At 45.1% G+C, this 13608-nt stretch overlaps 1 protein-coding gene across 1 annotated transcript in view; it reads right to left on the bottom strand.

Moving 5' to 3' along the window:
- Positions 1-8190: 8190 nt before the first annotated feature.
- glod4 (glyoxalase domain containing 4) overlaps positions 8191-13608 on the bottom strand; it is a 26852-nt gene continuing 21434 nt past the window's right edge. Inside the window, exons 8-9 of the mRNA XM_043718210.1 lie at positions 10697-10783; positions 8191-8429 (exon numbers count right to left, since the gene is read on the bottom strand). Coding sequence (XP_043574145.1) covers positions 8364-8429; positions 10697-10783 — 153 coding nt within the window. The 3' untranslated portion in view covers positions 8191-8363. The remainder of the gene's footprint in view (positions 8430-10696; positions 10784-13608) is intronic.

Genomic DNA, 13608 nt, shown 5'->3' with positions numbered 1-13608 from the left:
GCTTGAAAGCACTGTCAACAAACCCTTTCATCATTTTTCCTCCTGTTTCCTCAGAAGCTGCCATCTGGTATTTTCTGTTTCAATGGGCCAGAGACCCAGGTTCAATTCCCGCCTCAGGCAACTATCTGTGTGGAGCTTGCACATTCTCCCTGTGTCTGTGTGTGTTTCCTCCGGGTGCTCCAGTTTCCTCCCACAGTCCAAAAATGTGCAGGTTAGGTGAATTGGCCATGCTAAATTGCCCATAGTGTTAGGTGAAGGGGTTAATGTATGGGAATGGGTCCGGGTGGATTGCTCTTCGGAGGGTTGGTGTGGACTTGTTGGGTCGAAGGGCCTGTTTCTACACTGTAGAGAATCTAATCTAATTTCATATTTCCACCTTCTGCTATATTTGTCTTTTGTATCCCAGGCAAACTACAGCTACAGTAAGTTTATGTTAATAAAAGTTGCAAGAGGCAGTAATCTCTAAGAATTGACAGGAGGACATTAATCAGATGTATCCCATCACTTAGCCTCTTAAAATAAGCCCCAATTGCATTACATGCTGCATATTGTATTTTTAAAAATTTTACTCCGAGGACCTGGGCATCGTTGGCTGAACGAGCATTTATTTCCCGTCCCTAGTTGCTCGTGTGTTAAATTATATAAATAACCTATCAATTCATTTGTGCTGAACAGTACCAAAGGTGTCAGTGAGCAGTTTGTCAGCACATTGACAGCAATTATTGGCACAGAATTCACAAGTTTGCGATTAGACACAAATTTATTTCCATTTAAATAGATCATTAAATCAAATGTCAACTTGGTTAAAAAAAACAGATTTGAATCATTCCCATCAAAATATGATAGCTTTAATAAAAACACAACAGTACTGATCTCTCGAGTCCAACATCTACTCAACAAACTGATATAATAATCAGCCATATGACTAGATGTCAACCAGTGTGACATAAAACAATTACATCTCTATTAAATAAAGCTATTCCGGGACATCAGATCTTTCACTCCAGTGCATTAAACCCACTTAAAATTTGGGAAATTCAAATGAGAACTTGAGGAAAGGATTCTGCAGGAGTTTGCAGGACCTCTGCTGGGTTAACTGGAGGTGGGTTCTGCTGAAGACTGTAGGAGCTCTGTTGGGATAACAGGAGGAGTGTGCTGCCAGTGACTGTAGGAGGCATATTGGGTTTTCAAGGGGCTGTGCCGGGTTTAGTGGAGGAGACCTCTGCTGGAAACTGTGGGAGCTTTGCTGGCTTTTCTGGGGGCTCTGCTGGAAACTGGGAGCTCTTTTGGGTTTACAGAGGGTACTAATGGGGACTGTAGGAGCTCTGCTGGGTGTCTGCGAGGAGGACTCTGTTGGAGATTGTCGGAGCTCTTCCGGATTTAAAGGAGAAGGACTCTGCTGGCAGCTACAGGAGCTCTGCCAGGTTTACCGGAAGGTTCTGCTCAAAACTGTGGGAGCTCTGCTGGGTTTACAGAGGGTTCTGCTCAAAACTGTGGGAGCTCTGCTGGAGACTGTATAAGCTTTGCTGGGTTTACAGTGGGATCTCTGCTGGAGACTTTAGGAACTCTGATGGATTTACAGGAAGTTCTACTGGAAACAGCGCTCTGCTGAGTTTACAGGAGGGTTCTGCTGGACATTGTATGAGCGCTGCTGGGTTTTACAGGAGGAGGGCTCTGCTGGAGACTGTGGGAGCTCTACTGGATTTACAGGATGAGGGCTCTGTTGGAGACTGTGGGAGCTCTGCTGTGCTTGCAGGAGGAGGTGTGCGCTGGTAATTAGTTGTCAATCATAATCGCAAAGAGATCATTAATCAGATTCATGCTCTTAAAACCAAAATAATAATTAATCCTATATTTCCAGCTCCTGTAATTCTTCCAAAAACTGCTTCCAGTATATCATACAGTGTTACTTTGTGTAAATGGTATAACCATCTATCAACACACTGTGAATAGTACTAGAGACATTTAGTAACTTTTGTCAAGTCATTCACTGAATTCTGAAGTTGTTCCTGCGAAACTGTGATCAAGGACCCAAGGTCAGAGGAACAGCAGTCAGATTGAAACAAAGATAAAAGGTGACACGGTATCACATCTGTTCTCCATTCCTAACTGCCTTCTGGGGAGGTGATGGGGTGTGCTGCCTTCTTGAACCACTGCAGTCCATGTACTCGAGGTACAGTTAGGAGGGGAGTCCCTGGATTCTGACTCTTACATGATCGGCAACATAGTCAGGATCGTGGGTGGCTTTGAACTTGCTGTTGGTGGTGTCCCTCTATGTTGGCTGCCCTTTGTCTTTTTAGATAGGAGAGATTGCACATCTGAAGGAGGAGACTTAATGGAGTTAAACTTAACAAAGTGTTAACAGGCAGTTCTCGACCCTCCAGCCATAGGAAGTAAGCTGGCTCAATCTCTCGATGTATTAATATTAATAAAATGCTCTGAATACCTTACAGATTCAAAACGTACTGTTATGCATTGTAACCAATTGCGATCAATGTTTTAAATTATATAATATCAAAATCTGTCTAAGTTGCTGAATTCTATTCATTGGAAGCCAGACATTGAAGCCCTATGGTAGTACTTATCTGACAGGTTGCTTCATCTTTATATCTACCATTGTAACATAACAAAGCCCCTCTGAACAGATTGATGAGAAAATATCTCTAATTCCCATCTGATGAGGAACATTAGATTAGATTCCCTACAGTATGGAAACAGGCCCTTCGGCCCAACAAGTCCACACTGACCCTCCGAAGAGTAACCCACCCAGACCCATTGCCCTACCCTATACTTACCCCTGACTAATACACCCAACCTACAAATCCCTGAACACCATGGGCAATTTAGCATGGCCAATTCACCTGACCTATACATCTTTGGACTGTGGGAGGAAACCGGAGCACCCAGACGACACCCACCCAGACACGGGGTGAATGTGCAAACTCCACACAGACAGTTGCCCGAGGCTGGAATTGAACCTGGGTGCCTAGCAGTGAGGCAGCAGTGCTAAACACTGAGCCACCATGCCACCCCAAAGGTTGGGTTAAGTCAGAGTTTAATTGCCATCTGGTATTGGCAATAGGGGAATTAAATATTTTCCAATCAACCTATTACAGAGATGTTATCACACACCTCTGGAGCAAGTGGCACTGAAAACTTGGCCTCCTGGCTCAGAGATAGAGATGCTACTACCACACCACAAGGGCCCAATAGGGGATTTATTTTTGTGGAGACACTGAGCATCCAAAACCCTCTGGGATGGAGAGCTCTCAGTGAATTAACTGTGGTCACACCAGGACCAGAGGCTTCCCTCTCCATTAGGGATAGACTATTGGTTACACAACTTGGGGGGGGTGGGGGGGGAGAAAGAACGAGAGGAGGAATGGCCTTCAGGATTTACCACAGCGCATCTGGGATTGAACTCAAGCTGGGTTAGGAGTATTCCGAGCCAGACACTCACTGTCTAGCCAACTGGGCTAACCAACCCTCTGTCCTAAGTAGCAATCTCATTCTGACATTGTGCCCACATTCCCGGCTCCTTAGCCCTGACATGAACAGAATGGGCCAAATGGTCTCCCTGTGCTCTGTAACCATTTTGCAAGACTCTGCTGCAAGTGACCCAGCTTGGGGAAAATAAACCACATGAGCATTAAATAAAATTACATTCCATTATTCTTTGAATGCTTTCATTTCTTAGAGTACCCTGACCTACTATTTGCAGAGCCACACTGAGATCCTCTGGTAATTAAAATGTACTCTCCTCACCTCATGAGGAAGCTCAAGGACTCTCCAAAATAGACAGGCAAGAGGCTGAAAGAGCACAGCAAGCCAGGCAGCATCAGGAGGGGGAGAGGTTGACGGTTCAGGTGTAACCCTTCTTCAGTTAACACCTGAAACGTTGACGTCACAACCTCCTGATGCTGCCTGGCCTGCTGTGTTCATCCAGCATCTGCAGGTTTTTTTTTGTCTCTAAAGGACTCTCACAAAGCAAGATCCTGCCTTGAAACTGCTGCTTTGTCTAAAAGCAGACCACATCTTAGCATTGCATTCAAATCTACTAAATCACTCCCCTTTATGTCACAGTCATGAATCAGACACCATTTCCCAGATATGAGCTTTCAGTGGTCAGGACACACCCCACCTTTCACATATTAAAAAAGCTCCATGTGAGTATACTTCATTGCTAATGAAGTGTAACATTCAGATTTGGTTACAGTCAGTCGGATTAAATGAGCTAAGGCAGAAATGGTCCATTTAACTATTTTTAAAACTGTATATATGTACATAAACAGTCTGCAGAAATGCTGGATCCAGACATGTTTCCAGCTGATTTGTGTTCACTAGGGTTTAACTGTATATATTATTTTCGGGGGCCATTGGTTTACAGCGACTGAATAAGTCAAATTGCATTTTCATTACAAGGGCTATATTTAAGGATTTTATTCTCTGCTTGGGTTCCTTCTTCTGTTCAGGAAACAAGGTTTTTCACAAAGTGAAAAGGGGCTGTTTCTATCCATGATGTGGAGAGGTTATTTTCCATGGCTGTAGAGCTTCTGCACTACTCAGGACTAAGCTGTGGAGCAATTTTAACAGTGCGTTGGTTAGCCAGACATGGTGTACAGCTCAAAGTCAAAATTAGGGTGGCGCTGGAAAAGCACAGCAGGTCAGGCAGCATCCGAGGAGCAGGAAAATCGATGTTTTGGGCATAAGCCCTTCATCAGGAATCAGCTAATTTTCCTACTCTGCGGATGCTGCCTGACCTGCTGTGCTTTTCCAGCACCACACTAATCTTGACTCTAATCTCCAGCATCTGCAATCTTCACTTTTGCTATGATGTACAGCTCAGAATGATCCCAGCTAGTTTGGTTCGATCGCTGGAGGCCAAAACCTGTTTTTATTTAATCCCCCCCACAAACATTATAGATAACTGGTTTGCAATTCAGAGTGACACCAATAGCGTTCGTTCAATTCCCACACCAGCTGATGTTACCATAAAGGATTCCCCTTCTCAACCTCTCTCTTCACTTGAGGTGTGGTGACCTTCAGGTTAAGATTAGATTAGATTACCTACAGTGTGGAAACAGGCCCTTCGGCCCAACAAGTCCACACCAACTCTCCGAACAGCAGTCCACCCAGACCCATTCCCCTACATTTTTATCCCTGACTAATGCACCTAACACTACGGGCAATTTAGCATGGCCAATTCACCGGACCTGCACATCTTTGGACTGTGGGAGGAAACCCACACAGACACGGAGAACGTGCAAACTCCACACAGACAGTTGCCCGGGGGTGGGAATTGAACCCGGGTCCCTGGCGCTGAGGCAGCAGTGCTAACCACTGTGCCACCCCAAAACCGCCACCAGTCGTGTAAGCAGTCCCACAGCAACTTTAATAATCAAATAGTCTGCTTCAGAGAATCCCCACAGCATGGCAAGCAGACCATTTGGTCCATCAAATTCACACCGACCCTCTGAAGGGCATCCCATTCAGACCCAGATCCAACCCCCACCTTACCCCTGAAACCCTGCATTTCCTCTGGCCAATCCACTCTAACCTGCACGTTTTTGGACTGTGGGAGGAAACCCACCCAGAAGCTGGGAAAATGTGCAAACTCCACATGGACAGTCACCCTATGTTGGAATTGAACCCTGGTACCTGATACTGAGGCAGCAGTGCTAAGCACTGAGCCACCGTGCCACCGCATTATTTCTAATGGAGCGAGATTTCTATGGTTTGGAGGAGACCGTGGCTAATTGCCTGAGATCTCTGAAGCTCTCCAGCCTAGTTGTAAAGTATATTCAAGACTGGAATCAATAGCATTTGTGGACACTAAGAGTGTCACAGAGTGGAGGTTAAATGTCAGCCATAATCTCACTGAAAGGCAGTAGGTTTGAGGGGTGCTATCATCTGCTCTGAGTCCCTGTTCTTACAACTACATAAAGAGGGAAGATAGAATTCAGATGGTGAAATGGTCCTCGATGATTTTGCCATGTTCAGCACCAGTGCACCTATCTGAGTCCACCACAGACACCATATGCTTTCCCTGGAGCGTCGGAGGCTGAGGGGTGTCCTTATAGAGGTATACAAAATTGTGAGGGGCATGGATAGGGTAAATAGACAAAGTCTTTTCCCTGGGGTCGGGGAGTCCAGAAGTAGAGGGTATAGGTTTAGGGGGAGAGGGGAAAGATATTAAAGAGCCCTAAGGGGCAATTTTTTCACGCAGAGGGTGGTACGTGTATGGAATGAGCTGCCAGAGAATGTCCATTCTTTGGTGTGACATCAGGTATACTCTCGACTGACACTTCGAACACAGGAACTAGGAGCAGGAGTAGGCCGTCTGGCCCCTCGGGCCTGCTCCGCCATTCAATAAGATCATGGCTGATCCTTTCATGGACTCAGATCCACTTACCCGCCCTCTCACCATAACCCTTAATTCCTTTATCGTTCAAAAAAAAACTACCTTATCTTTAAAAATGTTTACTGAAATAGCGTTAACTACTTAATTGGGGAGGGAATTCTGTAGATTCACAACCCTCTGGGTGAAGAAGTTCCTTCTCTATTCCGTCCTAAATCTGCTCCCCCTAATTTTGAGGCTATGCCCTCTTGCCCTAGTTATACCTGCCAGTGGAAACATCCTCTCTACCTCCAACTAAGCTATTCCCTTCATAATTTTAGATGCTTCAATAAGATCCCCCCATATTCTTGTAAATTCCAATGAATATAATCCCAGTCTACTCAGTCTCTCCTCATAAGCCAACCCCCTCAACTCCAGAATCAACCTGGTGAACCTCCCCTAGTGCCAGGACATCATTCCTGTGTGTCGGTCATTATTGATGAGATGGAAGTCTTATTCCAGAAAAAGCTGAACGACAACAAGCAGTGCCATGTGCAATGCAATATTATCAGCTATCACTTCAGGACCGACCAACTGCAAAAAATACCATCGTCTGCACAATCCTGGGCGATGGCGCAGTTTAAGAGATTTTTCACATTGTGGGGATAGAGTTAATACAAAGCAGCAGTTATTGAATTTTAATCCAATTTTAATCTGCACAAAAAAAAACTGTAATCTTTATCAATGATAACGTTTACTTTTAAAAGACTGTCTGACTGATAACCACCGCAAAACATTTCCTTTCACAATTAAAGCAAAATTCTGTGGATACTTGAAAAGCAATGAACTCGATAGCTCCAATCCCAATGACCTAAAGCCATAATAATTACAAAGTACGTAATAGTCTCTCTTTGCAAAGCTCACTCCCCACCCACAAACCCCCCCCAAATCTAATGCAGGACAATGTATTTTCTAAATTTAAATCAACTTACTTGGACATGTTATAACACATCTCCGTGGCACTCGGGACTTAAACCTGGACCTTCTGATTGAGAGGAGACTACCACAGTTCATCACAAGGAGCCCGCACCCGCCCACCCCACGTTTTGCAGGACATACGTGTTTAAGCAGCTTGGTCACCAATTAAAACTGGTGCTTAAAGATTAGGGAGCAACACCCTGAGAATAAGATCTCGTGTCCAGTCACCGGAAATAGCTCTTGGTGATAAAATCACACACAGTTCATCCCGGGTATGGGGAGGCTGAGTAGGTTTGGCTTGTGTGCATTGGATTTTAGAGTAACGAGAGGCATTAGTGATTTTAAAGGGGCTTAATGAGGAAACGGATGTTACCCCTTATGGGAGTAAGTACAACCATAACCTCAGTGTAGATGGTCACCCAGTTAGAAGAGAGATGAGGAGGCATTTCTTCAGGGGGTAGGGAGTCAATGGAATTCTTTATCACAGAGGTTGGGTAATGCTGTGTAGTCAAGGCTGAGACTTACAGATTTTTAACTGGTAAAAGAATCAAGGGTTATAGGGAAAAAGGAGTAAAGTGGAGGATAATCAGATCAGCCAGGATCTCCGCATGGCAGCACAGTCTCGGTGGACTGAATGGCTGATGAATTATGGTGTTACAGCCAAGAGACATCAGGAGAGCACCCCTTCCTCTCAGCGCAATACAAAGCCATTTCCAAATGAGTCACAATGGACAAGCACCCAACATTAATGAAGTGGAACCTTTAGCCGAACCTGACAGTAACTATTTGTCCATTTCAGCAGCCTGCTAAAATAAAAGATGGGGGTGGGGAAGGGAAGAACACCATCAAGCAAAACAATCATGGAAACACTAGTATCCAGTGTGAGACTTTATTCTGAAGGCAACTTTTGAAACTATTTTTGTTCACAATACTTGAAAGCAGGAAAGGAGACACAGGCGACTTGCTTCAGAGAACATGCTTGGTGACAGGACCCAAAACCTTCCACAACCAGTCAGTCACAGCAGGGGGCGTGCCTGAGCAGCCCAATTTACGCAGATGGCTTTGGTACATGGTATTTTGCAAACCATTCAACACTTTTGTCTTCAGCTATAGCCTGTTTGGGAAAGACAAGCACGGTTACTCCTTCCAGCCAATTCAGAAAATGGACTTTTAAAGGGTCAGACATTACCACCCTGACATCATCCCCCATATTGATTAGATTAGATTTCCTACAGTGCGGAAACAGGCCCTTCGGCCCAACCAGTCCACACCGACCCTCCAAAGAGAAACGCATCCAGAACCCTTTCCCTCTGACTAATGCACCTAACGTTATGGGCATTTTAGCATGGCCAATTCACTTAAACTGCACATCTTTGTACTGTGGAAGCACCCAGAGGAAACCCACACAGACAAGGGGAGAACGTGCAAACTCCACACAGACAGTCATCTGAGGCTGGAATCGAACCTGGGACTCTGATGCTGTGAGGCAGCAGTGCTAACCACTGAGCTACGGTATTAATGTCACTCATTCCATACACGCACCGCCCTCTGAGAAAAAGGTTGTCCCTTTTCCTCTTTCACCCTATGCCCTCTAGTTCTGGACTCCCCAACCCCAGGGAGTCCAGGTGGGTTACTCTTCGGAGGGTCTGTATGGACTTGTTTGGCCGAAGGGCCTGTATCCAGACCGTAGGGAATGTAATCTAATCTTATCAAACTATTTCTCTCTCCACAGATTCTGTCCGACCTGCTGAGTTTCTCCAATACTTTCTAAAACAAAAATTCGAGTCATATACTTTTACAAAGGATGTTGCTGGGAATGGAAAGTTTGAGTTTAACTCCACACAGTCAGTCGCCTGAGGCGGGAATTGAACCCGGGTCTCCAATACTTTCTAAAACAAAAATTCGAGTCATATACTTTTACAAAGGATGTTGCTGGGAATGGAAAGTTTGAGTTTGAGGAGAGGCTGGAACTTTTTTCACTGGAGGGTATGAGGTTGAGGGGTAACCTTATAGAGGTTTATAAAATCCATCAGGGACATAATATAGTCAAGGTCTTTTCCCTAGGGTAAAGGAGTTCAGAACTAGAGGGCATAGGTTGAAGGGGAGAGAGGAAAGATTTAAAAGGGACAACTTTTTCACACAGAGGGTGGTGTGTGTATGGAATGAGCTGCCAGAGGAAGTGATAGAGGCTGGTACAATTACTACATTTAAAAGGCACCTGGATAAGTACACAAATAGGAAAGGGTTAGAGGGATATAGGCCTAACACAGACAAATTGGACTAGTTTAGTCTTTTAATAAGTCCATACTGATCCTCCGAAGAGCAACCCACCCAGATCCATTCCCCTACATTTACCCCTTCACCTAATACTATGGGCAATTTAGTATGGCCAATTCACCTAACCTGCACATTTTTTTTTGGACTGTGGGAGGAAACCAGACCACCCGGAGGAAACCCACGCAGACACTGGGTTTAACAAGTCCACACCGACCCTCTGAAGAGCAACCCACCCATTTAACAAATCCACACCTGGGACTAGTCTAGTTTGGGAAACCTGGTTGACATGGACAAAATGGACCGAAGGGTCTGTTTCTGTGCTGTATGAGTTGAGACACCACTACTTTCAATAGCGTGAATTATTGCAGCCCACATACATGCCCAGTCAACCGATTGGGGCAGCACGGTGACTCAGTGGTTAGCACTGCTGCCTCACAGCACCAGGGTCCCAGGTTCGATTCCAGCCTCTGGCAACTGTCTGTGTGGAGTTTGTACATTCTCCCCGTGTCTGCGTGGGTTTCCTCCGGGTGCTCCAGTTTCCTTCCACAGTCCAAAGATGTGCAGGTTAGGTGAATTGGCCATGCTAAATTACCCATAGTGTTAGGTGCATTAGTCAGAGGGAAATGGGTCTGGGTGGGTTACTCTTCGGAGGGTCGGTGTGGACTGGTTGGGCTGAACAGCCTGTTTCCACACTGTAGGGAATCTAATCTAAAAAATCCAAAGTATCCCTAAATTAACGTTTGACCATTTCTAGCTCCATTCTGTCTCAGGCTTCCTTGCCAGACCTCGCTCGAGGATAAAATGAGCTAGCTACCCCTGCTCAAATTCATTATGTTCAAACAAAAACAAAGACATTTGGCAAAGCTACAGTGAGACAGAAAGGAGTTGGACCAGTTTCAAAGATCAGGGTCAGGAATGAGGGACTGATTGGCCTTTGCCTAGTCTGCACGATTGTATGATTTTACTCTGCAGTAATAAAGTGTGAACTTGGGGGTTGAGAGAGGGGAAAGAAAGGGGGGACACAGTTCTCGACGGAGGTTCTGTGTGTCCACGTGGCTTAATGTTGGGGTCTCGAGGGTAAAGGTTAGCACTGAGTGTACTCACATCCTCTAGCAGCTTGTTGGCGTTGGCATCCACTTTGGAAAGGTCATGGAAAGCCTCTTCACCCACAAAGCAAATTTCATGGCCATCCTGATGGTTCAAAGCAGAGGTCACAGGGTTCAGAATCTGCGTATAACCCCAGTCATCCCTGACCATCGACTAATACAAAGCCCAGCTCACTCCCGATCATTAACAAAATGCCAGCTCCCCCCCCATAGCAGGAAACCGGGCAAAGATCATCGTCATGGTAGGGCATCCCAACACAGCTTGAACCCCTTTGTGTCCAATAACCCACCTATAGCAAAAGGAGCTACATAAACGCAACTTTACGACCTGAGCTCTCCTATGTCCTTACCCCAACCCCATGCACCAGACCTTGTTATCACATGGTCTGTTATTACACACAACCCATTGTTAATCACTAACAGCCCCCATTAATAGCTATTCATCCTCCCAGACAGATTGTTATCCACTCGTTTATCTGTCCAACTGGTCTTCTCTCTCTCTCTGGGCTCTATTCCCACCCCCTATTGTTTAGTCCTTCCCCCTCCCATCCCTAAGTTCTGCACATTTTCCCAGCTACCATCAGTTCTCAGTAAGAGTCACCATACCCAAAATGCTAACTGATTCCTCTCCACAGATGCTACTAGACCTGCTGAGCTTTTCCAGCAACTTCTGTTTTTGTTTCTGATTTACAGCACCTGATTTCCTTTCTTTTGGTTTTTATTTAGTCGCACAACCTGACTTGTTCCCTTTATCCCTTCAATTGATCAAACTCCCCCCTTTTTGAAGATGACAATTGAGCTTGTAACCACTAGGCAATGTATTCAAAACCATCAGGCCATCAGACGTAGGAGCAGAAGGCCATTCAGTCTGCTCCGTCATTCAATGTTATTAAGGGTGATCTGAGAACCATTGAACAGTGTGGTGCGGGAAAAGCGCAGCAGGTCAGGCAGCATCCAAGGAGCAGGAGAATCAATATTTTAGGCATAACCCCTTCATTAGGAAGGGCTCCTCACATGCTGCCTGACCGGCTGCGCTTTTCCAGCACCACACTCTTCGACTCTGATCTCCAGCACCTGCAGTCCTCACTTTCTCCTCCTGATCTGGTAACTCTCAACTTCACTGTCCTGACTTTCCCCATTACCCTAGATTTCCTGGTGAAAGGTGTAAAATTCTTCAGTTACTTGACAGGATGGCTTTGAGAAGATGTGAGCCCCTGGCTGAGGGGTCTAGATCGTGGCTAATCTGATAACCCGCAACTCCACTTTCCTGCCTTTCTCCCTTAACCTTCAAACCCATCACTGGTTAAAAATATGTCTATCCCAGTCTTCAATCATAACTACTCAGTGCTTAAAAAAAACCTGTTTACACATTTTTTTACAAATTTCCCCAGATGCATTCCAATGTCCAGAGATACATGAATTCAACAGCAAAGACAGTAACTGCTAACTCTGAGAGTTGGCAATGTGGGTTTCTTTCTTTCTCTCTCTCTACTGCACTGACCTCACCATGTGCGTCCTTTGTCTGTTCCCCTCCCTTTTAAAAGTGCTGTTGTTTTGACTTTATTTTTCTCCAAAGTTCCAAAACAATGCAACAGCATATAAAACAGTAATTGCTGCTCCTGGAATTGGAGGAAATCACCGCCAACACCTAAAATACCTCAAAAAGGAGCAGCTCTTACAGCCACAAATTTTTCCCGTCCTCCGTCTTGGGATGTTGCCAGGATTGGAGGATTTGAGCGATAGGGAGAGGTTGAACAGGCTTGGGCTGTTTTCCCTGGAACGTTAAGAGGCTGAGGGGTGACCTTAAAGAGGTTTACAAAGTTATGAGGGGCATGGATAGGATAAATAGATAGAACTAGAGGGCATAGGTTTAGGGTGAGAAGGGAAAGATATAACAGAGACCTTTTCACTCAGAGGGTGGTACGTGTATGGAATGAGCTCTCAGAGGAGTGGTGGAGGCTGGTACAATTGCAACATTTAAAAGACATCTGGATGGGTGTATGAATAGGAAGGATTTAGAGAGATATGGGCCGGGTGCAGTCAAGTAGGACTGTATCAGGTTGGGATATCTGGTTGGCATGGACGGGTTGGACCGAAGGGTCTATTTCCGTGCTGTACATCTCTATGACTCTTACTTACTCTGATGCTTTTGTTAATTACCTTAAACCTGTTCAGTCAGCCACTCGAAATGGTCCCTTCTTATTTTCTCTTTCATGAGTTAAAATCTCCATCCAGTATCCTCTTTGCCAACTCTGCTCTAAGGAAAACAATGCCAGCTTTTCCTCTCTAACCACATCATCCCAAGTCCTCACTCCTTGTACTCGTACCCATACTGAAGGCAGACCAGGGGACACAGCCTCCAGTTGGGGAGTAAACTGGAGTTATACATCAGGTTTGTGGTTTATGTATTCCATGCCTCTGTTTATAAATCCCAGTGTCATATCCCTTTTATCAACCCTTTGTTAAGCAGTCCTGTCACTTTCAATAATCAGTGCACAAACACCTCTAGAGCATCTCTCTTCCTGTTCCTCATTTCAACAACAAATTGTCTTCTGTAGCGTCCTTAACTTGGCCATTATTTTTTCCTGGGATATGGATTATCAGACGCATGATCTCATTGCTGCTGGTGAAAGCTTGCTGTACATAAATTGGTTGCTGCTTTCTCTACATCAGAACTCTGATTATTTGTCAAAATTAGTTCATTGGCCGTAAAGCAGGCATCTTATAGAACATAACATTACAGCGCAGTTCAGACCCTTGGATCTGTGGAACCAATCTGAAGCTCATCTAACCTACAGTATTCCATTTTCATCCATATGTTTATCCAACAATCATTTAAATGCCCTTAAAGTTGGCGAGTCTCTGACTGTTGCAGGCAGGTGAAAGTGGGTACTGCAGATGCTGGAGATT

Source organism: Chiloscyllium plagiosum, chromosome 28, assembly GCF_004010195.1.
Source record: "Chiloscyllium plagiosum isolate BGI_BamShark_2017 chromosome 28, ASM401019v2, whole genome shotgun sequence".
Taxonomy (NCBI): domain Eukaryota; kingdom Metazoa; phylum Chordata; class Chondrichthyes; order Orectolobiformes; family Hemiscylliidae; genus Chiloscyllium; species Chiloscyllium plagiosum.
Note: the sequence above shows the minus strand (reverse complement) of the source record. Positions and strands in the feature narration are given on the sequence as shown.